Source organism: Stenella coeruleoalba, assembly GCF_951394435.1.
Source record: "Stenella coeruleoalba genome assembly, chromosome: 3".
Lineage (NCBI taxonomy): Eukaryota > Metazoa > Chordata > Mammalia > Artiodactyla > Delphinidae > Stenella > Stenella coeruleoalba.
Window position 1 is genome coordinate 34314192 of NC_137148.1, and position 24356 is coordinate 34338547.

Below are 24356 nucleotides of genomic sequence, written 5' to 3' on the forward strand. Positions count from 1 at the left end.
CCCTGTTCCTCCTTCTTCTCATCTTCCTCCTCCTCCACATGGCAACAGAGGAGTATAGTCAGAGTTCTGTATTGAAATAGGTTCCCATTTGCCCATGAAGACCCCTTCAAGTACATCTTCCTCTTCACCAGCCAACAAGACAGAGGGGACCTCCAGGGACGCCTACAAGGCAACTAAGATTGTCATTCATTCATCAGAGTCCACTTACCTTCATGAAGAAAAATTCTCCAAGTGAATCAAGGAACACAACCATCATTTATAACGTTGACCAAGGATAAACATGGCTGCTTCATAAAAATTAATTCACAAGAAGAATTCTTCTATGTGAAACGTAATATTAGCTGACATTTAAGATAGAGTGGTGTAAGAGTTGTCCACTCCCAGGATCTATAATGAAATATAGGAACATAACAAGAGCACATCTAACAAATCAATGGACCATCCATTTCAGTACTGATCTCCGGAGGTGACTAATCCTGGCAGCTTCTCAAGCATGTTTAACCGTCTCCTTCTGACCCATCTTCCTCTCTTAATAGAGCATAATAAAAGCATATGGTGCTATAGAAACCTTCTGGTTGCCGAATTTCATTTGAACCATGGTAATTTTCTCTCTCACTTTCCCCTGCCTTCTAGAATATATGATTTTTATAATTTTCTGGTCCCCAATCTTCTGAGACTGATCCTAACCCTACACAGAGAAAGAGAACTAAGAGAATCTATAAGCTTCTTGAGGATAACAAACTCCATGATTGTACCTAGAAGTTCCTTGAGTGCCCATGGGTAATGGTTATGGATAAACCTCATTGGTGGTAATAGGTAAAATTTCCAGATTAACAGAGCTGACCCCTTTAACCAACGATAGTTAAAATGTGTGCATATGTGTGTATGAGATTTAACCTTCTCTTGAAGGCTCAGGACACATCAATTACTCTATTAATGTGCTTTAAAACAATGAAGGTGTTAATAACTACCTTAGGTCTATCAGATTATTTGGCTCTATTTACATTGTCCCAGGCTGTTCACTGGGAACAGTATGGACCCCAGCTTCTGTTCCTACTTTGGACCTGTCTGGAGGAATGATTAATTAGGTAGCACCAGAGGTCTACTTATAGGAAATATCAAGAAGCTTCTTGGAAAAGAAGTTATCTTAAGAGAAAGTTGATACACCTATGGGCATGCACACATACACATGCACATGCACATGTGCATGCAGAGAATGAATGAACATTGAAAATAATGCAGAGTACAGAATAAAGCCTATTGTCCTCTGCCCGGCCCTCATAAACTCATACCTGAGTCCTAGGGCAAGGTGGCAACACCAAAAGAATCAACATAAATTCAAAGAGCTCTTTTGTTGGCATCCACACAAAAAGCAAAAGGATTGAAAGGATCTGGCAGTGTTGGCACTTATGGCTTCAGCAGTGACAGCGTAAGCAGTAGAATTGGCATCAGCACCTTCCACAATGGGGGAAACCCAGTTCTGAGAGCCTTTGACCATAGCGGAATCCAAGGTCCTTGTTACTCATTAACATCCTCAGTGTTGGGCCTCTGCAGACTTAGCACAAGCCCTGGTGGGTCTGCCAGCAGCAGTGGTGTTTTGGGTATAAAACTATGGAAGTACAGTTCCTCTACATGTCAAAGCAGCAAACATGACAACTCCCCATAGGTTTCCCCAAAACAGGAAAGAAGGAAAATCGCTGATACTACGTGTGTTAGCCCACAAAATCGGTTTATAAAACATATTTAAGAATTTTTCCAGAGATTTCTAGAACTATTTGGGTTTTTTAAATTATTTTATTTATATATTTATTTATGGCCGCGTTGCGTCTTCATTGCTGCTCACTGGCTTTCTCTAGTTGCGGTGAGCGGGTCTACTCTTTATTGCGGTGCGTGGGTTTCTCATTGCAGTGGCTTTTCTTGCTGTGGAGCACAGGCTCTAGGCACAAGGGCTTCAGTCGTTGTGGTGTGCGGGCTTATTAGTCGTTCTAAAGAGCAGGCTCAGTATTTGTGGCCCACGGGCTTAGTTGCTCCGCGGCATGTGGGATCTTCCCGGACCAGGGTTCAAATCCGTATCCCCTGCATTGGCAGGCTGATTCTTAACCACTGCGCCATCAGGGAAGCCCTCTAGAACTATTTGGAAGTCCATGAAGGAGGTACTTGAGAGCGGTCAAAACTGACAATGAACATGACTCCGATTTTACTTTGGGGCTGATAGAGTTTAGGGAACATTACATTTTGTGTCCCTGTGTCCTCATTTATTAGTCTTTCCTCATAAATATTTCCTATTTTTATTGCTGATGTATGTCACTCAACAGTTTTACTCCTCTTCTTTGTAACTTATTCTTTCTATTTTCATTAGGTAGGGTTGGAATTAAATAGGATACAAGAAACTAAGTAATGATATGAGAAATCTTCATATGAGTAAAGTGTGTGAGCCTTAACATATAAACGTATCTATTTTAACAACTTGAAGGTTCTTTTTAAAATTTTAACTCTTTTAGGGGCTTCCCTGATGGCGCAGTGGTTAAGACTCCACCTGCCAACGCAGGGGACATGGGTTTGAGCCCTGGTCCAGGAAGATCCCACATGCTGTGGAGCGACTAAGCCCACATGCCACAACTACTGAGCCAAAAATAAATAAATAAGAATAAAATTTTAACTCTTTTAGCACACTGATTATGCTAAAATAACTAAAATTCAAGCAAGTGAGTTATAACCACATTTATGCATGTTTCTATTCCATATAAACCATGATTAAAATAAATGAGGTATGGTTTGCAAATACGAAGATTGATCTTCTTTCCATCAAAACTCAAGTTACTGTTGACTTTTGTGTCTGAGATCTTTCTGATGCTGATTATTACTACAGTTTGCATTTATGATGCCACTATTACTTCAGAGCAATATTGAAAAGTTTTAGTTTATAGATAAGGTGAACAAATCTGTGACCTATAAATATAACAAAAGTAGCTGGTCCTGTAACACGCACAAAAAAGTGGGATTAAATGGACAAGAACCAATATGGAGTGTCTCCTAAATTGTCATTAGTGACCAGTAGCATCACCAGATGGTCTGATTTTAAGTGCTATTGACGGCTGGTATCAATGAGCATCAGGACTTTAAGGAAATGAGGGGGAAGATTTTACATTTATCACAGTGACCTAATTTGCACACTTAGGTAGCAATTAAATCACTTTTATTGTGATTTTATTGAACTGTAATGTCAGTTATCAGAAATGTTTCCAACCTGGGCCATTAGCCTTGAGTCAGATATGGGGGCTCTGGCTCTAAGCCTGATTGTAAATTTTAACACTCACAGATAGACTGCATGGTCCATTAGAAAGAACTTAGTCAAAGATGTATATTTAAATTTGGTTCTGCCACTTACAGAAAGGTTCCTCTTAGAGATACCCTAAGCAGTGTTTCTCAAACTAAATGGGTATATAAATCACCTGGGGACCTTGTTAAAATGCAGATTGTGATTAAATCGGCCTGAGGGCTGGGGTCCAAGACGCTGCATTTCTATCAAGCACCCATGTATGCTGATGCCGCTGGTCCCTGGATCAACGTTGAGTAGCAAGGCCTTAGGAGACTATTGATAGAACATGTGAAAAGCATGTGTGTTCATGAGAAAACACTTTGTAAATTGTAAAATGACGGAAGTATCATTTTATATTGATTAGTAATAGTTGGTGATTCAGTTCAGTTCATCAAGAGCGAGCCCCAGTACGATAAATTATGTTCCAGATATTCAATTTTTTTCTTTTTAGCAAAACCAAAACCAAAACTGGGAATTGGAAAGGCAACACAAGAAAGATAGTCATTCTAAACAATTTTGTTGTTTTTTGATTGCTTTGAAAAATGAACTTCCATATCACTATCAGAACTAAAATGATGAAAAAAAATGCCCTGTGTTTTAAAAGAAACTTGTACAATTAGACCCAGTCCCAGATTTGCTCTGTAGATTGTCTCATCCCAATCAAAATAGAAATAGTAAATTATAAGGAAAAGGAAGACAGTTGGCTCCAGGAACAACAAGAAGAGATCACTGTGAGGGAAGACATTTAAAACTAATAAAAGCCAACACAAGAACACAGAAACTGGAGCTATATAAACATCTAGTTTCCCTAAGTAAGACGGTTCTTTTTCATTGGTGTTAGCATTTTCTGGAAGAGTGTACAGAATCTACAAGAACAGTGATCGATTTCTAAGGCATTTCTGTGTTCCTTATCTAAAGTACAATTAACAATTCCTGTTCAAGTTTTGATTTGAAAACTGGCAAGGGAGAGACCAAAGAAAGGCATATCACTTCCAGATTGATAGGTGGCAAGTTTAATAAGCAGGGAACTTACCTAAGAAGCTTGTTTTAAGGCAGCTGCAAGATGACTGGATCTCCGCACCTACCCGCCAGAATCTTAAAAGTTTATATAGAGGCCTTAAAGAGGTTCAGCCACTTACACTGTCCAGATGGTCTCAGTAACACATTGCTCTCTCAAGGCTGCATCCTTGAAAATGGTTCCCACTGTGTGAACAGTGGGCAGAAAGTACATTCCAAAGACAGGGGATGGGGGAAGCAAACTCTGCCCGGGTCCAGCTCGAAGGCCAACTGGTGGTCAACTCAGTAATCAACTCTGACACCAAGGAAACATACACTCTTTCTGAGATTCTAGTCCCACAACATTTTAGCCAATCTTTCATTATTACATGGTCAATTTACTGTACTATGTGAAGAAGACTTTCATCACATATCAGAAAATGCATAACGGACCCCTCTTATGGAGTAAAAACCCTTCCTGATCTTTTAGATTTTGGACAGAATGACTCCCTGTCATAGATCCAGATCACCAACAAATTACAAGCAATAGCTTGCTTGCTCCCATGACGGATCTTTTTACAATGGTTCTGGCAGCACTACGATTATAGAGTTAGAACTCGGCTTCAAAGATGCCAGAAATTCATCAGACCTCACCTGAATTTGATACTTTGTCTCCCTGCTTCCATCCCTGTTTATCCTCTCTCAACTGTTTGTGGTGACAGGACACATTATTCATAAACCAAAATGCCAGGATATTGTTAAGCAAACATGTATGAATGAAAACTTAGCTTGGTGTCATCAGAGATAGGAAGAAAAGACAAATGAGACCGAAATCCGAGTAACTGTCAGTGTGTTACGACACTACCATTCCTTTGAAAAATAAAGTGAAAGTAAAACTACTAACACCGATTACTAATTTAATTCCTTAGGCCAGTCAATACCGAATCGTGAGGCCATTTCAATGCAAAACAGCCGCTGAGAAATTTGGTTATGAAAGCAATCAAGATGCAGACACTTGAGAAACATTTAAAGATGCCAGAACTGCACACCTGGTGGGGAATATCACACACCTGCAGATTGTTCTTTGCACTAGCTCTGGGTGATCCAGATCAGCTGCCCCAGGTGGATGGCTTCATAATTAGACAGCTCTTCACTCTCCAGTTGCTCCACCTAGGAAAACCTGAAGCTTTGAGGATGACCGAGCAGCCGTTCCCTTCTACAGAAAAACACTTGTGTGGTACATCAGGAGTGGTTTTAAATGGTGGAGATAATTACTTAATTCAAGCTGTAGCAACTGGCCAAGTAAACAAGCAGCAGCCAGGAAGCTATTAGCATGATTTTAAGGCAATTATTCCATTAGTGTTTAATAGTCTCCAATTAGTCTTCCCTGACTATCGAAGTTTGAACGTCTTTTTTCCTCCAAAAATTCTCACAAGTTGAGTGATGCGGAAAGGTATCAAGCCCATTTTTAAACCTGGATTTATATGTGCGGATCTGCCAAATGTACATTACAGAATCATGGAGAAATTCAGGCGTGTAGATTGGTGAAATAGGGGTTTATTTTTTCTCAGAAGTATTGAGGGTGAGAATGGAAGGCTTTGCAGGGGATCCACTTTGAGTATACAGCTAAGAGGAGTCGGGAAAGTAGTGGAAATTCCCACTGCGTCCAATGCCATCATCAGTATGTCTCTGCTGTAGGACTATCAGAATATCAAAGCCTCTGACCTCAGGTTTTCACTTTGTCCTGTGGAAAGAAAATTCATCCTGTTCCTGCTAATGCCTATTCCCTTGTCCTCTCACCCTGATCAGTACTTGTTGTTGCTGAATCATCCAGATACAAACCCCAAAGATTTCCCTCCAAAATTCCTAGGAGATTTTTTCCTAAGGACCATTTTAAGGGTTATATCACTGAACTGATTGTAGGTCATTTCCCTTCACTGAGGTGCAATTTTCACATCTGTGAAATGGAGTTAATACTTATCAGCATCGACTGCTTCACAAGGTGTGGGGAAGGATTATGTGATCTGGGTTACATGCTAGGGCTTTGAAAAGTGAAGTATTATAAAAAAGTAACTTAGATTCAGACATGGTATCACACCGTCCCTCAGAACTTGCAATGTGAACTTGCGCTTTTAACCTCCCTGTGTCTCTGGAGAGTCACCTATCAGGAGGCTGGCAACAGGGTCCTTGCCCTTCTTACCTTTTATGTGAACATAAATTCTCAGGTGAGACCATGTAAAAGTAACCTTCTAAAAACCAAAAAATAAAAAGGAAGGAAGAAAAGAGGATAGGAATGCCTGTGGAAGTGAGAGTGGAATTTTGCCAACAAAGTTCTGTGCTTTCTATGGTCTCCTTCAAAAGAGCGATCCCCAGGCTCACGCAGGGAGCAGGGTAAGTGCAGAGTGGAGAAGCTGTCTTGTTCTTTTCCTTGGAGACACCTGGGCTCTTGGGAAGCTACCTCTTGAAGAAGGACAAAAGTAGAAGAACCCTTCCCTTCCAGGGTTGGCTCTCAGAGTGTAGCCTGTGCCTATCATAACTGCCAAACATCCACTTGATGAACGACCATTGATTTGAGTTACTGATGAATTCCAGGGCTACTGGTTAAAGACTCTTGGGATTTTCAAGAAAACCCATCTTTTCCTCTTTTTTTTTTTTTTTTAAGTATGATTTCCCCCACTGGCTGAGAGGGGGCGCCGGATAGGGCAGATCTAGAGAAGGCAGACCAGAAGGTTGAACTTGATAACACGGCACAGCCTGGGGCAGGGTATTTTGCCCTCTAAGCTGAGTCCTGGAAGGGTCAGGCATCTGCACCCTCAGCCCAAGCGAAAAGTCAACGAAGTATGGCTGTGTCCCCAGCTGTCACCGTGGTACACCGTCCTGAAACGACCCTCCCTCCTGCACATCCGAACTAGGGTCTGCTGCGCTCCCGTCCCAATAACCTGCCTCGTCCTCTGGTCCCAGTCGTGCGCGCTATGCTGAAGCCTCTGGATGCCTCCAGTCTCTTCCTCGCTTTGCCCAGGCTTCTGTCCTGCTAGCCTGTCCGGACACCACCGCAATCATCTTTTCCCTAAGATTTGCCTATTAACCCCACCCCTCCACCGCAGCTCACGCAGGTTCCCCTGCCCAGCTTCTGTCCCGAACAACAAATGCACGGTCCACGAGGGTTTGCTTTCCTGACCCGCGCGCTGTAGGCTGCTAACAGCCCTTGGACCAAAATCCAGACGGCGGCCACCCGGCCAGGCCCTCTAGGTCCACGCAGATCAGGAAACTGCTGCCTCCTCTCCTCTCCCCCTTCAGCTCCCGGTCAAGGGCAGCGATCACGCCGCCGCCGCGGGTCCCTGAACTTTCATCACTCTTCGGGAAGCGCTTTGTCTCTTTAAAGGAGACTAGGGACGAATATTAATGACTCGGGTAAGGTTCTAACAGAGAAATCCACCAGATCCGCTTGATTCCGTGACAGGGATGGAGTGGGAGGTCCACGGGCCGGAGCCGAGCCCTTAGGACAGCAGCTCGCTCTCGCCGGTCACTATCACCCCACAGCCCCAGAAATCGCCCCCAGCCCCAAGTCTTCGGGGAAAACGTGGCAGGGGGCCACGAGGGGCCGTCCTGGAGCCAAGCCTTTCCCTTGCCCCAGCCTTCTCACACAACCTGCTTCAAAAACCCATGGGAAATCAGTCACCTTGACTCCCCGCGCCGCGGTCCCCAGACGTTTGGAAAACGCCAGGAGCCCGGAGGCTCCCAGGCACGCACTCTCCTGGCCGAGACCCACCCCTGGAGACGAGTTTCCCTCCCGCGGGCATCGTGGCAAGTTACCACTTCGTGGCAGATAAAGCAGGGCGGGGCAGGTGGAGCGGACGCCGAGCGCCCCGTCGGCAGCCTCAGCGCGCCTACCTGGGATGGCTAAATTGGTGAGGGGGATGCTGTGGATGCTCTCGGGCAGAGTGGCCATCCAGTCGGCGAATTTCAGCTCGTTCTTCCCTTGAGACGAGGCCATCGTGCGGTCGCTGTGCCGCGCGCTGGTCCTCACGCTCCTCGGGCAGGCTGGCAGGCTGCTGCCGCTAATCGAATGTTTGCTCCAGCCCCGCTAGAGTTTACACTCCGCTGCGCGCCACACCCACAGGATGGCGCAGACACATGCTAATTTTAATAATTATTCAAAACACCCCATGCTCCCTTAGTGCCTCCGCCAGACTCCGCTGGAGCTTTTGTTCCTGACGTCCGCGCTCAGCTTTCTCCTCTCTCCCCGCCCTCCCCGACTCCCTCCTCCTGTCTTATCCCTCCTATGCGTCTCTGTCTTTTCTCGCCATTTCTGCAGCGTTCCTTGGCTTCTTACTATTTTTTTTTTCCTTTTTCTTTTTTTAACTTGGGTCACACAGCTGCTTTGCCCATGACCTTGCTCGGTCCTCTGATGAGACTTCCTAGCCCTGCTTGTATAAAAGACAATCTTGTGGCTGACCCTAAAATCCTAGTAGACTTTGGGATGCTATCACCTCCTGGGGAGCTGACTCTCCTACTGGCTTTCAGGACTTTCCATTCTTACAGAAGAGCTTTTCTTTTTGTAAGCTACAACAGGTTATTTTCTTTCCTCAGTCGGGGCCCAGAGCCCTGCTTATAACAAAATGGTGGTCTTTCTTCACCACTTTGCCTAATTTTTGGAGTAGTTGACAAGTGTGCTGTCAGCAAAGAACAGTAAGTTCCAGGTGGTTCCTACTTAATCCCTGGCACCCTGTTCTAGACATTTCAAGGTAAAGAAGCACATCAACCCCTTCATTTCCCTGATTATGAGAAATGTATGCTATATCTATGGAGAAAGCTGTTTATGTCCTCTCTGTGTCATTTTCGTGGCACTCAGGACAAGGCTGAAGCCTGACGCTAGAAGAAAATCACCACATTTCCCAGTGACATGTTGTAATTATTGCCAGTAGCATTTGGTGGAATTTATTTGGCAGCATTCAAAATGATCTATGTGATTGTCTGAATTTTCATTCCTTGGCAGACTAGAGAGGTGTGCCTCTCTCAAGAGAAATCACTTGTCGAGCCTCCAAAGAACTGTCTTGGTCCACCTGCTCTCAGATGAGAAAGAGGAGAAAAATCAAATCTCACAAATGTGATGAGTCCAGGGATGGCCTGAATAGGAATGATAAGCAACGGACTGAAAATGTGCGGGGTCCTTGCAGCCCAGTGAATGTAGATGCAATAAAGGTGCCTCTGTTCTTTGCGCCAGTGATGTAAAATCCTTTTCCTAAAGTAAATGCTGTTAAGTTGGGAAAATGAAAACCAAGGTAGGAGAGAGAGCTGTAAAATGTGGGGATATTTTTTTTCAATTCAGTAAACCATATAGCATTTTTTAAAAACAACCACAGCTAAAGCCTGCTTATTGTACAAGGATGCAGAACTCAAAGAATATTCACTCCAAATAGGGAGCACTGTGGGAAAGGTGGAGAGAGGAGAGAGAATACCTTATCCATGTGATCAAATTTTCTGTTCTCCCATAGAATCAATTCATAATTGCAAAAGAACATGGTAGGGTTATCTTTAAGAATGAGAAAGGATGTACCGGGATTTTTTTCCCAAGGTAAATCTTAATATTTCTGTTAGCACAGTAGAACTCACATATGCTTTTTTTTTTTTTTTTTTTTTTTTTTTTTTTTTTGTAGTACGCGGGCCTCTAACTGCCGTGGCCTCTCCCATTGCGGAGCACAGGCTCCGGACGCACAGGCTCAGCGGCCATGGCTCACGGGCCCAGCCGCTCCGCGGCATGCGGGATCCTCCCGGACCGGGGCACGAACCCGTGTCCACTACATCGGCAGGCGGACTCCCGACCACCGCGCCACCAGGGAAGCCCCACATATCCTTTTGATTAGGGTGAGAATTCAGCTCACTATAGGATTGCTGGTCAAGAGACCTACAAACACCACCCTCTGGCTAATGCTGGTGCTCTGTGGGCATCATTGCAGGGCAATGAGGAGAGCTCAGATCTGGGAACTGGCTGCTCTGTCTCTGAGTCATTTAGGCAAGTCTTCTAGTCTCTGTCAGCCCTGGTTGTCTCCATCATAAAATGGTGAGAGTAACTCAGAGATTTGTGGTGAAGCTTCCAGAAAAGAGTGTAATGAAAGAGCTTTGTTATCAGCAAAGCGTCAGACAAAATGTGAGACCTATGTTTATTAAGATAAAAATGTGTATTTCCCTCTCTTTGTCACTTCTATCTTTATAAAATATTCATTTTCAAGAGAATGAAATAATTATTGAATCTTGGGATTTTGTTTTTTAGTAAGATGCACTTTAAAAACATGCCCTATTCAATTGTATTGAACCTATGTGTCCCTGAAAGTTTACAAAGCATTTTTAAAAAATGAAACCACCTTAAATGTTGAGGAAATATGCCTCTCTAAAGAATAGTACCCTTTATCTTTTGGTGAAGCAAACAAACAATCCCTCCCCTGTTTTATCTGCTTTGAACTTCAGATTTTTTACTGTAGTGGTTTTTCATGAAACTTTACATTTCTCTGCATGCGAGCCACTAAAAAGGACGGTGCTGAAAGTGGATAGTTTATGAATTTCTTTCCCAGAATTATAATCAATATTTTAAGGCAATTTATGACCCAGTTTCCCCGTCTTTCTATTATAGCTTGGTCACCATTTACTAAATGATATTAGAAAAATCATATAATTTCTATGGGCTTTAGTTTGCCCACTGTATTAGTCAGGGTTTCCCAGAGACACAGTAATATGGATATAAATATAGACATATAGAGAGATTTATTTTAAGGAATTGGCTCATATAATCATGAGAGCAGGCAAATCTGAAAGGCAGGCCAGCAGGCTGGGAACTCAGGTAGGATTTCTGTGTTGCAGCCTTGAAACAAAATTCTTCTTCGGGAAACCTCAGCCTCTGCTCTTAAGACCTTCAACTGATTGGATGAGACCCACCCACATTATAGAAAGTAATATCTGCTTTATTCAAAGTCACATAATTACATATGCTAATCACATCCACAAATACCCTCACAGCAACATCTAGACTAGTGTTTGACAAAACTACTGGGTATCATAGCCTAGCCAAGTTGACACATAAAATTAACCATCACACTATTATTCTACCTTTCTGTTTCCTTTATGATTATTTCTTAACATATAGCTGCTGGCAATAGCAGGAGGAGGAATGAAAATATTTAGTTGTTTTACTCTATTCAGAGAATTCAAGGTATGGGTCAACATTTTTATCATTACAACAGAGATGAAAAAATACTAATGATTTTTAATTGTGCTGTTGAGAAAAACTTAAAAAAACTTATCCTTAAAAAATTTTTAAGCATAAATGGAAAGAGGAGAATGACTTATTGCAGTGGTTTCCTGCTCCTATTAAAACTTACTCATGTAATCCTCAGCTGTTTATCAAAACGAAACTATACACAGTTTATAAACATGCTATTTATTTGGAACATTTCCTTACTTCATATCCTCCTCCACTCAGAAATACATGGCTCTTTACTACGTGTTTTCTTTCATTAGTTCATAATATTTCTCAATTGTTGGAGATATATACTTTTATTTTTTATATACTTTTTATTTTTTATATTAAATTGATGTTGAATTATGTTCCGAAAAACAAGGATTCTTACAGCTCAGAAAACTTTAGAACACATTTCAGCTGAATAATATTTTTAAAGAGGAGCTCTGTTTAAAACAACTCGGCCAAATCATTAAAAAACATGGTGTTCATAAATATGTATTTATAGAGTCAAACTTAAAGAAAACACATACAAAAGGGGAATAAAGAATCTTTGTAAAAACTAACTACTAATAATCAATGCTTTCTGATCATTCTCTGCAACCTCTACCCAGATATTCCATCATAAGATGGAATTATTGTATTTTAAGCATATAAAAATGCTTTTTACACTTAAATTCAAAGTAGAAAAAAGTGACAACTTCCACTTCCCTCCACCATTTTAACCCTGCAGAGATTTTGGTTGTACCCCTCTCTCTTCCTCTACGTCTACATCTTATATACAAGTCCAAAATAAGCTAATTAATACTCACTAAATACAATCTAGTGGTCGGAATCATAAGCTATGGAATCTGAAGGCCTGGATTCAAATTCAGGTTTCCCCAGTTAACTATGTGTTTTTTGATTTCCTTAACTGAAGCATGAAGAATGATTATTCCCTCCTGAGGGGTAGGAAAACGGAAGGTGCTATGAAGCTTAAGTCAAGTGAGAATTTAAAGTTTATTGAACAGAATGGAAGCTTTATAAACTATAAACTATAGTTCATCCTTATGCTCTTGCAACCACCACGCCTTTGCTCATGCTATTAACTCCACATGGAATACACTTTCATGCTTTCACCTGTAAAAACACTTTCCATTCTAATTCATCTTTGCAACTTCTGTCATTATTCATAAGCAGAAGTAATTTTTCCTTTTTCTGAACACTCATTACAGTTTGTTTATAGCTGTCTTGTAGTGTGTTTCTAATTCCCTAGTTAGCCTTAAAGCATTATGTGGACAGTGATGGTGATATTTGATACCCAGTCATGCCTCTCACAGTGCCTAAGACATAATAAGGACTCATTATAATCATTCATTTACTTATTTCATAAGTATTTATTGAGTGTCTATTATGTGCTCTGTCCTAGAGAGGGAAGATAGAGCACAAGTCCCTGAACTCACTGAGTTTATGTTTCAGGCAGAAAGTGGCAAATGATAGCTTAATGTCTGAATAAATAAATGACTTGGCTGTATCTCTCACCTCAATGTCAAAAGCCCTCCTTTAGCATGCTTGATTTTTCGTACTTCACTATGTAGCAAACAACTTATAACTTAATTTTGAAAATATATTTTGAAAGAAAAATTGTTTCAGAATTGTTTTGCCTATCTATACTGGCTTTTCTAATTCTTTCCATCCTATTGCTATCTTGGTAAAGTCAGTGATCACACTTGGAAATAACATGGTGTACTCTTCCAGATTTCCAGAGGTCATCACTAGCAAACTGTTTGATTTCTCAGAGCATGGGGATTCCTGTGGGTGGAGGTTAGCCAGGGAAGGAAGAAGGAGAATGTTTTAGGTTTACTTGTAGAATCAGAAAAATCCTGGAACTATTCTACTTCTCATTGCTAAAAAAATTATGACAAGGGCTTCCCTGGTGGCGCAGTGGTTGAGAGTCCGCCTGCCAATGCAGGGGACACAGGTTCATGTCCCGGTCTGGGAGGATCCCACGTGCCGCTGAGCAGCTGGGCCCGTGGGCATGGCCGCTGGGGCTGCGCGTCTGGAGCCTATGCTCCGCAGCGGGAGAGGCCACAGCAGTGAGAGGCCCACGTACAGCAAAAAAAAAAAAAACTATGACCATAATTATACCAGTGCTCATAGGAGCATTATTCACAATGGCAAAAAGGTGGAAACAACCCAAATATCCATTGACAGAAAAATGGATAAATATAATGTGGTATAATCATACAATGGAATATTATTCAGCCTTAAAAAGGAAGGAAATTCCGATACCTGCTACAACATGGATAAACTCTGAAAACATTGTGCTAAATGAAATGAGCCAGACATAAAAGGACAAATATTCTATGATTCCACTTATGTAAAGTACCTAAAATAATCAAATTCATAAGGACAGAAAATAGAACAGCATTATGAAGGGTTGGGAGAGTGAAGAATGACATTTTAATTGATGCAGAGTTTCAGTTTAGGATCATAAAAATTCTGGAGATGGATAGATAGTGGTAGTAGTTGTACAATAATGTAAACATTATTCAGTGTCACTGAACTGTACACTTAAAAATAAGATGGTAAGTTTTATGTTATGTGTATTTCGTCACAATTTTAAAAACTAATGACTCGATTGGACAGAAGAATCATACTTGTTTTATCAATTATAAGGCTCCCATTGTAACCCTTTAGTACTAGTTTATCCTCCAACCAGTGATTGCCAGGAACACACCTGAAATTATACAAATTGGATTTATCACTTTTTGTAGCAAGAGAGAATACAAATCATGGGAACCCTGGGCCATATCAGTAAGAAGATGTTAGCAAGAAATTATTATAGGATTTTCCCCTATGTTTTGTGATTTGGGGAGGATTTAAGGAAGTGGGGCTTTGCTCTGATTTGGATGCTGTTAGGAAGTGGTGTAGGGGGTAATTCAATGAGTATCTTCATAAATCTTATCTAGAATGAGGAGAGACTATACTAATGCTAGAGCTATAAGAAGTAAAGAAGCAGGAGTCACTCATTAGAGTGGGGTATATAAGATCATTTTTGTGGCATGGACAATACTGATGTTTTGTCCATTTTCAGCCATGATTACAGAGGGCTCATGTTCTTTTTTGTTGTTGTTGCTCAACGTCTTGGGGTGGCCTTGTATAATGTTGATGTTCCATGGATGTGTTTATGTTCAACAGATGAACACCAAGTCCTGGCTGATAATACCAGAAATTCTAGATGTCAGGGGCTATTTTTCACTTTCCCACCAATAAGTAGAAGGACACAGCCCAACCTAAGTTTTCTGGAGCTCCAAGGGTCCTAGCCTTGTAGACCTTTGCAAATGATAAATGTCATTGGCAACTTTGATATGTACTCCCCATCAATAAGATTTTCACTTACATTTTATGGCATGAACAGATTGATGCAATAAAGCAAATGATACACCTGCATGTGCCACCTCATGAGTGTTCATGCACAGTTATGCCCTGAAAAACCATTTGTGTCCTCCTGCCATTCTCGAATAGTTCCCAAGGTACACAGAAACAATGATAATCCTTGTTGCAGAATAACTCACTCAATCTGCATTTCTTTTCAGTCTCTTCTTGCAAACCCCAAAGGCAATCATCTGTAACTAGGGCTGTCTGACAGGCAAAGATAATGCTGTGGTACACCACTAACACCTTAGAGAAAGAGATTCTGAGAAGAAAAGTCAAATAATGAGCTCTCAGTCTAGCTCTAGCCCTAGAACTGCAGATCAGCTGTGGAAGATAGTGTCAGAAATCTGGACACAGTGTGTGAGGCAGGACAAGTATCTGACTGTTCAGGGAGCTTTGAGCAATGCTCAGCACAGAAAAACAAAGAATTAGATACAATGACTATTTGTGCTTATTCATCTTTCTGACTACCATTCTAGCATCATTTAAGACTACACCTTTGTCCAAATCCTGCATTTGTCTTAGTCAATGAATAATAAACTTAGGGGATCCTGCATCTAAGCCATAAACTGCGTTCGCTCAGAGTAGCTGTCCATAACTTTAGTGCTGAACATGAACAGATTCATCATTTGCTCTGAGTGTATGTTTATGATGGCTAGCTCTTGTAAACCTGTGACTATACTGTTCTGGTGGTAAATAACAAATATTTTTTGGTAGTTTACAGCCACAGCTATCTTCTCACTTGGTTTCTTTTAAAACATTTCATCATAAAAAATTTCACACACTTGCAAAATTGGAGAGAACAATTAATAAACCTTCACATACTCATTCCTCAGACTCAATAATTATCTGCTAATGGGGAACTTTTATGTTTTACACACTGCTCCTTCAAATTGAATGATTTTAAGTAAATTCCATATGTGATAATATTTAATCCATAATATTTTGATATGTTATTATCTAATATAGTCAATCAACCACTCAATTCGGATTTTAAAAGTCACCAATTAATGAACGAATTAACTGAGATTTTTCTCAACTCACTGATTAGTAGCCTAGATACAATATAAATTGGATGCTTTAAATTGTGTTATTTAACTCAAGTTGTATGTAGGGATGTTTATACAACTTGTAGGGAAATTGTAAAAAGTAAAATTAAAACTTTACAAACATAGACTACCTTAAGTTAAAGGTAACCACACCCTCTGGTTGTATAATTACTATGTGAATATACTGTTGAAGAGAGAATTAATTTCCTTGAAACTATATGTGCTGTAATCACTGCATTTATTCTTTATAGTCTAAAGACTTTATCTTTTTTAATGATTGAAGTTTGTGTATTTTTTTATCAAAATGTTACTCTTTTATTTTGAAAAAGCTAAAGAAAATGCATACATCTCTAATAAAAAAGTCAAGCCTAAGACCTAGGCCTCATTTTGTCCACTACACACAAAGTAACCCAAATGACTACTAAATTATTTTATTATGTACCACATTTATATAAGACATATTTTTTTACCTTCCCATAGAGGCAATACAATAATATAATTTCATTTAATTATTACATATAGTTTGAAAATACCATTTGACAAAAATACTAAGAACACTTTCAGATGTCCCTGCAAATACATATAAAGACTTTTACAGCAACTATTGAGAAATAACATAATTCTAAGATATAAGAATTCATTCTATTTAATAATTATCTAATATTTGCACTGAGTGCTAAATGGCTATGCATGAGTCAGAGTATCTTTGAAAGCTTGTATAGAGAGCTTGTAAATAAACTTGCCTTTACAAGCGCTGGAGAAAGTGTTACAAAATTTACGCTACATAAAATAAGGACAAATTATCATTAATACAAAATGGCTAAGGAGCAGCTTTCCTGGCCCAGCAAAGACAATTGTGGACCTGGAAGAGATGAATGCCAAAATCTATAATAAGTCACATAACAACTGATAAAAATTTCTGGAAGGAGACTGCAAATGCCTAAATGCCTTATTTCCCAGGCTGAGTGATTCTAATTTGTAAAACACATGGAAGAGAATAAGAGCTAAGGAAATATAATCCAAGAGGACACCCACACGTAAATATCACTGGGGAATGAGAAATTATAGTGCTACCTTCCTAAAATAGAAAAATTAGTAAGCATGCAATCTCCAAATTAATGGACTTGGCAGAAAACCTATGTGGTCAGGACACTGAAAAATGGTCCAGTTCTCAAAGTAAATAATACTGGTTTGCAGACACAAAGAGTCACAAGACTAATTTTGATTTTGTGTGGAAATTCAAAAATGCAATATTAAAAGTTATGGCTCCATTGTATATTCTTTTTTTTTTTTAAGATGTTGGGGGTAGGAGTTTAGTAATTTATTTATTTATTTTTGCTCTGTTGGGTCTTCATTTCTGTGCAAGGGCTTTCTCTAGTTGTGGCAAGTGGGGGCCACTCTTCATCGTGGTGCGCGGGCCTCTCACTATCGCGGCCTCTCTTGTTGCGGAGCACAGGCTCCAGACGTGCAGGCTCAGTAGTTGTGGCTCACGGGCCTAGTTGCTCTGCGGCATGTGGGATCCTCCCAGACCAGGGCTCAAACCCGTGTCCCCTGCATTAGCAGGTAGATTCTCAACCACTGCGCCACCAGGGAAGTCCTCCATTGTATACTCTTGCCTCCTTTGTCAAAGATTAATTGACCGGTGCTGTGTGGGTTCTCTATTCTGTTCCACCGATAAATTTAAAACCTCTCTCCTTTGAGCCAGAATCAAACCAGCGACCCAAGGATGGCCACAGACAGGCATCTACAGTCCTTCGCTTTACCAGCTGAGCTACCAGAGGGAACACACATTTGATTGAATATATAATGAATATACTATAGAGAAAAGACAGTCTCTTCAGCAAGTTGTACTGGGAAAACAGGACAGCCATATGTAAATCAATGAAGTTAGAACACTCCCTCACACCATATACAAAAAATAAACTCAAAATGGCTTAAAGACTTAAATATAAGACATGGCACCATAAAACTCCTAGAAGAGAATATAGGTGAAACATTCTCTGAAATCATAGCAATGTTTTCTTAGGTCAGTCTCCGAAGACAATTGAAATAAAAACAAAAATAAACAAATGGGACCTAATCAAGCTTATAAGCTTTTGCACAGCAAAGGAAATCATAAATGAAACGAACAGACAACCTAGGGACTGGAAGAAAATATTTGCAAACAATGTGACTGACAAGGAATTAATTTTCAAAATATAAAAACAGCTATAGGGCTTCCCTGGTGGTGCAGTGGTTGAGAGTCCGTCTGCCGATGCAGGGGACGCGGGTTTGTGCCCCGGTCCGGGAAGATCCCACATGCCGCGGAGCGGCTGGGCCCGTGAGCCATGGCCGCTGAGCCTGCGCGTCCGTAGCCTGTGCTCTGCAATGGGAGAGGCCACAACAGTGAGAGGCCCGCATACCGCAAAAAAAAAAAAAAAAAAAAAAAAAAAAACAGCTATACAACTCAATAACAAAACAACTAACTAAATAAATAACCCAATAAAAAATGTGCAGAAGACCTAAATAGACATTTCTACAAAGAAGACATACAGATGGCCAGAAGGCACATGAAAATATGCTCAACATCGTTAATTATTAGAGAAATATAAATAAAGACTACAATGAGGTATCACCTCACACCAGTCAGAATGGCCATCATCAAAAAGTCTACAAATAATAAATGTTGAAGAGGGTGTAGAGAAAAGGGAACCCTCCTGTATTGTTGGTGGGAATGTAAATTGGCACAGCTACCATGGAAAACAGTATGGATGTTCCTTAAAAAACTAAAAATAGAGTTACCACACTCCTGGGCATATATCTGGAAAAAACTCTAATTCAAAAAGCTACATGCACCTCAGTGTTCATAGCAGCACTATTTACAATAGCCAAGACATGGAAGCAACCTAAATGTCCATCAACAGATGAATGGATAAAGAAGATGTTGTATTCATATACAATGGAATATCACTCATTCATAAAAAAGAAAGAATGCCATTTGCAGCGACGTGGGTGGACCTAGAGATTATCATACAAGTGAAGTAAGTCAGACAGAGAAACACAAATATCATATGATATCACTTATATGTGGAATCTAAAAAATGATACAAATGAACTTATTTACAAAACAGAAACAGACTCATAGACATAGAAAACAAATGTATGGTTACCTAAGAGGAAAGAAAAATGGGGGAAGGATAAATTAGGAGTTTGGGATTATCAGATGTAAACTACTATATATAAAATAAACAACAAGGTTTTACTGTATAGCACAGGGAAGTATATTCAGTATCTTGTAATAAACTATAATGGAAAAAAGTATGAAAAAGAGTATATATACAACTGAATCACTTTGCTGTATACCAGAAACTAACACAACGTTGTAAATCAACTATACTTCAATAAAAATAAATAAATAAAGTTATGGCTAAGTAATGTGGCCACCTGCAGGCTGTTAAGGAAGAATGTCCCAGTATGCGCTGGCTAATAACAGGGAAGTAAGTTACTTTCTATTTAAAATTATTTATAGCACGGAAATTATTACCCAGCATAATCTTATACTCTTTGTAGTTATAAAACTTAAATTCTTCATACATGACAATTGTTTGTATAATTTTCCATAAGATATTATTCATTATTCCTCATTATTAAATTTGATTAGTGAGATTAAAAAGAATACATCCATTACGATTATTCATGCCTTTCTTATTTTGTTTCACCAATATTTTAAAAAGCTGAGATGTGGCTCCTGGCTTATGCCTAAGAAACCCAGGATTTGGAAAATTCAGCATTTGAAAAGAATGGGTTTGAATTGACTGAAGTTTATTACAATGGCTGTAAAGGAGATTAGGAGGCCTTCACCTAGTTAAAAATGATTTTAAAATAAACTATACAAAATAGCTGTTGGAAACGATAGTAAGGTAATATGAAATAAACACATTTTCACCTGTAATGTATTTAGTGGTTTGATTTGATGGTAGGACATTTGCTGAAGTTAATAGTTATAGGAGTAATTGAAATATAAACAATTTAAAAATTATGCAGACAGATTCCATGTGAGGCAAATATTGGCAGGTCAGCTAATTGGTCACATGGAAAAATGGTTTCAGACTAACAAAGGATAATTTTAAGTATCCGTCACTGATAAGTATTAACCATTTGAAGATTAGGCTATAGACAAGTCTGTATAATCTATTCTGCAAGCAATGAACAAAGAAGGAGAAGAAAAGCAGAAACCATCATGGGCTGAAAGTAGGGAAAGCTAAGAAGAGAAACAAAAACAAAAGTTAGATGAAATTTGGAAATTATCCAGTTAATACAATTACTGTAGAAAATTTGACTGATTAATTTGGATGAAGATACCAAAATTGGCACATCTAGACTCTTGTTTATTTGACAATACTAATTAGCTTGTTCCTCTTCACTTCACTTTCTATTGCGTAGTTGTGCCTAAAGCTACCCTCTAATACAACACCAGATGAATACGAGGTGATTTATTCAATTATTCAGATGTTTTGTCTATATTAGCAAGGTTTGATTTTTTTCTTTTTTCATTTAACTATTTTTGCAGTGTACATCATTTCAATAGAAATTACACCCAAGTGGTAAATTTTTGTTTAATCCCCAGGGACATAAGCCAGGCCAAAAGATAATGAAAAATAACATTTAAAAAATAATTTAAAAATTTTTTAAAATAGTGTTGGAAAACACATCTTCATCTGACAAAAATTAAAAGAGAAATTCGGGCTTCCCTGGTGGTGCAGTAGTTGAGAGTCTGCCTGCTGATGCAGGGGACACGGGTTCGTGCCCCGGTACGGGAGGATCCCACATGCCGCAGAGCGGCTGGGCCCGTGAGCCATGGCCGCTGAGCCTGCGCGTCCGGAGCCTGTGTTCCGCAACGAGGCCCGCGTACCAAAAAAAAAAAAAAAAAAAAGAGAAATTAATCAGCCACATTTCTCTCAGTGACTCAGACTCCCTACCATCTATTCCCTGAAAATCACTCCCAAAGAAGAGAGCAGGCACAGTAATAATATTAGGTACAGTTGCTGAGTCGTAAGTACATACTGTAGGCACTGGGATAAGCAACACATTATGTATATGATTCTATTAGATCCTCACATGAGGATTAAGATGCATTAACGCATTAATGCCCAAGGACCCCTCTTTAGGTCTGAACTTTCAGTTGAGTCATCAGAGAAATGCAAAGGTTCCAATGAATAAATATATATCCATTCAAATTGATTTGTCATTTGGCTCACTGTAGCCATATTCTATGTCTTTCTTCTGCTGATGTACTAAGTATCCTCAGATCTTCTCTCCACAACCATAGCCTTTTTATATCCCTTAATATATGTTATTCCAATAATTCCACTTTTCCCATGCTCACTGTCCTGTGACATTAAGGTGAAGGACTTATTGGAGTCTGGGCCCAGCACAAAGGTTGCCAGTTAGACCTTTGTCCATAAATTTGAATCGTGAATCTGGTTTATAAACTTAAAATTAATTTCTAATGGGTTTTGCTCTTCTGTCATTTGATTCCTCCTTTTAATCCAGATATCTTTAAGTTTGATATTATTCCTCCAGAATTTAAACTCCAAGGACAATTCTTGTTCTTACTTCTAGATTTTCAAGTTAAAATTACTATTTTTTCATAGAATTTCTCTTTTCTAACTAGCATATATTTGAATCTCTTATATTGCACGATAATTCAGACTGTTAAAATAATTTCTATGGTGGGTCAATGTATTGGACAATGGCATAATTAATTTTATCATAAGAGCCCATTAAGTTCTCAGTAAACAAGCCTTTCTCAGGGTAAGGAGAGCTCTCTGTTAACCCTGAGGCTCTGTGCTTTAAGAAGGAGGGTACAGCAGAAGGATGGGCAATGACTCACTCAGCAGCCAGTGGGAAAGAATCTATACATCTGAACCTCTATTACAGTCCCTGGGCTTCTTACTACTAGCACTAGACATCAGATTGGAATGCAAGAATATTATCCACCTTCTACACCACATACACACACACACACACACACACACACACACACACACACACATCACTTCAGTTTTTCCTTCCGGGAAATATTTTTCCCTTTAAACTCCATTGTTCATGTAACCCATCTTTAGATATATGGTAACTTTCAGTGTGACTTGCTCTAGGTTGCAAACTCCTTCTACCCAACCCCCAAGGTGTTGTTTTTTTACTGCATGTACACTTGATTGTTTTGACTTCTGGTAGACTGATATCACATCACCTCCTCCCAGTGTCTTGATGAGCTTAAAGAGCTCTACAGGCCATTGAGGGTGAGCAGGGGTGTGGGGAAGAAGGGGGTTGTGGTCAGGATCTGGACATTTGTAAAATAATTATATTAAGTCCATTAAGAGAAGTGCACTCCTAAACAAACATCATTCCTATCTGATGAAAAACCTCTTCAAAGACTGGGTGTGGAGGTTTAGAAGGGGCTCTGGGTTGCTAATTAATGTCAGAGTATAAAAAGCAGACTTAAACAGGATTAAGATCACATTTCCATGATTGAAACATTACTATTTTAGGTCGAGTGCATTTACACTCTGGCAAGAGTGTAATCGAGAGGATGTTCAAACACGTAACAAATGAGGTCACAAATTGTGAGTGTGGTTTTACTACAGCACACACATCTAGAAATTCAGATGGATTGCTTCTCTGGGCGGCTTATTTGAAGACTGTAAGGTTTTATGACATAAATCTTCCCCTCTCTCTCTCATACACGTGTGCATGCGCACACATGTGCCTATGAAATTTTATTAAGATCTTCACTGAGATGGACTATTAAACTACTGGTATTAAAAATTACATAGTTGAGAGTCCGCCTGCCGATGCAGGGGACGCGGGTTCGTGCCCCGGTCCGGGAAGATCCCACATGCTGTGGAGCGGCTGGGCCCATGAGCCGTGGCCGCTGAGCCTGTGCGTCCGGTGCCTGTGCTCCGCAACAGGAGAGGCCACAGTGGTGAGAGGCCCGGGTACTGAAAAAAAAAAAAAAACATAAATATTGAATTAAATCTGGCCAAACTAAACCATTTTTTGCATATTTTTAACTTTAAGATGGATTAAGATTTTCTAGTAATCCAGTATCTTATTCCTTTAAATGATTTTTCTGTTTCAAAAAAAAAAATCAAAACCGGTGTGAATGTCTTTTGGGTTTTGGTTGCTTCACATTAAGAAGAAAAATTTAACCTTATAATCCTGTGAAATGATTTTGTTGGGAAAATAGATTTTTCTTTCCATACCATAATATTTCCTACAAAACAGCCAGCATCAGACAGGCTTGATATCATTTGTCTTCCCTCACAGCTATTCCTATTCATTTCTTCAAAGGCTATTATCACTCTTTAATTTCACACCCATTTGTTAGGAGATTTGAAAAACTGATCACAGTGCAAATATGTCAGGGAACCAAAAGTGTACTGGGTATTCCAACCAAGAGATTTTAATGTAGGGAAATGGTTAAACAGATGTTGGAGAACTAAAAAGTCTAAAAATGAACACTGTAGTAATTATTGCAAGAAGTACTGTCATCTCTAGGGTTGGAGAAACAAAGAAAATAATTTGAGGTTATCAGGGAGCCCAGATGCTTGGAGCAGTGGCTCTGATGAGTTGAGATTTGAATCTATGAAGAGGTCCATTGCCCAGCTTCTGTGGGTAGTCTGAGGGTAATGAGACTGATTCTGAAAGTGTGGCCATTCTGGGAATGTGGAAAAAGGCTGTGATCCTCACCATCTGCTGCTCCCTGTAAGGACCATTGCTGGAGCAATGCCAGTAAGAGCATCAAGCTATACAGAAAGAATTCAGTCCCTTCTTCTTCTTGCCTTCCGATATCTTTTAATGCCCCCTATTGGCATAACCTAACAGAGAACCAGCTACTAAAGCAGAAATATCGTGTGTAAAGTCCATTATCTCAAATCGGCGATATAGAAAAGTGGGTTTGTCACCAAGGAAAAAGCTTAGCACCTGGCATATCGGGTAGACAGACTAATGGCTCCCGCGAGGTTATCCACACCCTAATCCCTGAAACCTGTGTGTGTACTACCTTATATGGCAAAAGGGACTTTGCAGATGTAAATATGTTAAGGACCTTGAGATGAGGAGATTACCTTGATTTATCTGAGCAGGCTCAATGGAATTATGAGGGTCCTTACAAGAGGGAGGCAGGAGTACAGGAGCATCAGAGTCAGGGAAGGAGATAGGAAGACAGAAGCAGAGGACAGAGAGAGCTACTTAAATATGATGTACAGTAATAGATATAGTGTTGGATTTTTTTTAAGTTTTTTTTTTTCTGATGTGGACCATTTTTAAGGTCTTTATTGCATTTGTTACAATATTACTTCTG

At 39.9% G+C, this 24356-nt stretch overlaps 1 protein-coding gene across 1 annotated transcript in view; it reads right to left on the minus strand.

The window, feature by feature from the left end:
* The window catches only part of PLCXD3 (phosphatidylinositol specific phospholipase C X domain containing 3), a gene marked incomplete at its 5' end in the record, with an annotated part of 184462 nt that extends 176153 nt beyond the window's left edge, over positions 1-8309 (minus strand). Inside the window, one exon of the mRNA XM_079917527.1 lies at positions 8207-8309. Within this exon, the coding sequence (XP_079773653.1) occupies positions 8207-8309 (103 nt within the window). The remainder of the gene's footprint in view (positions 1-8206) is intronic.
* Positions 8310-24356: the final 16047 nt, after the last annotated feature.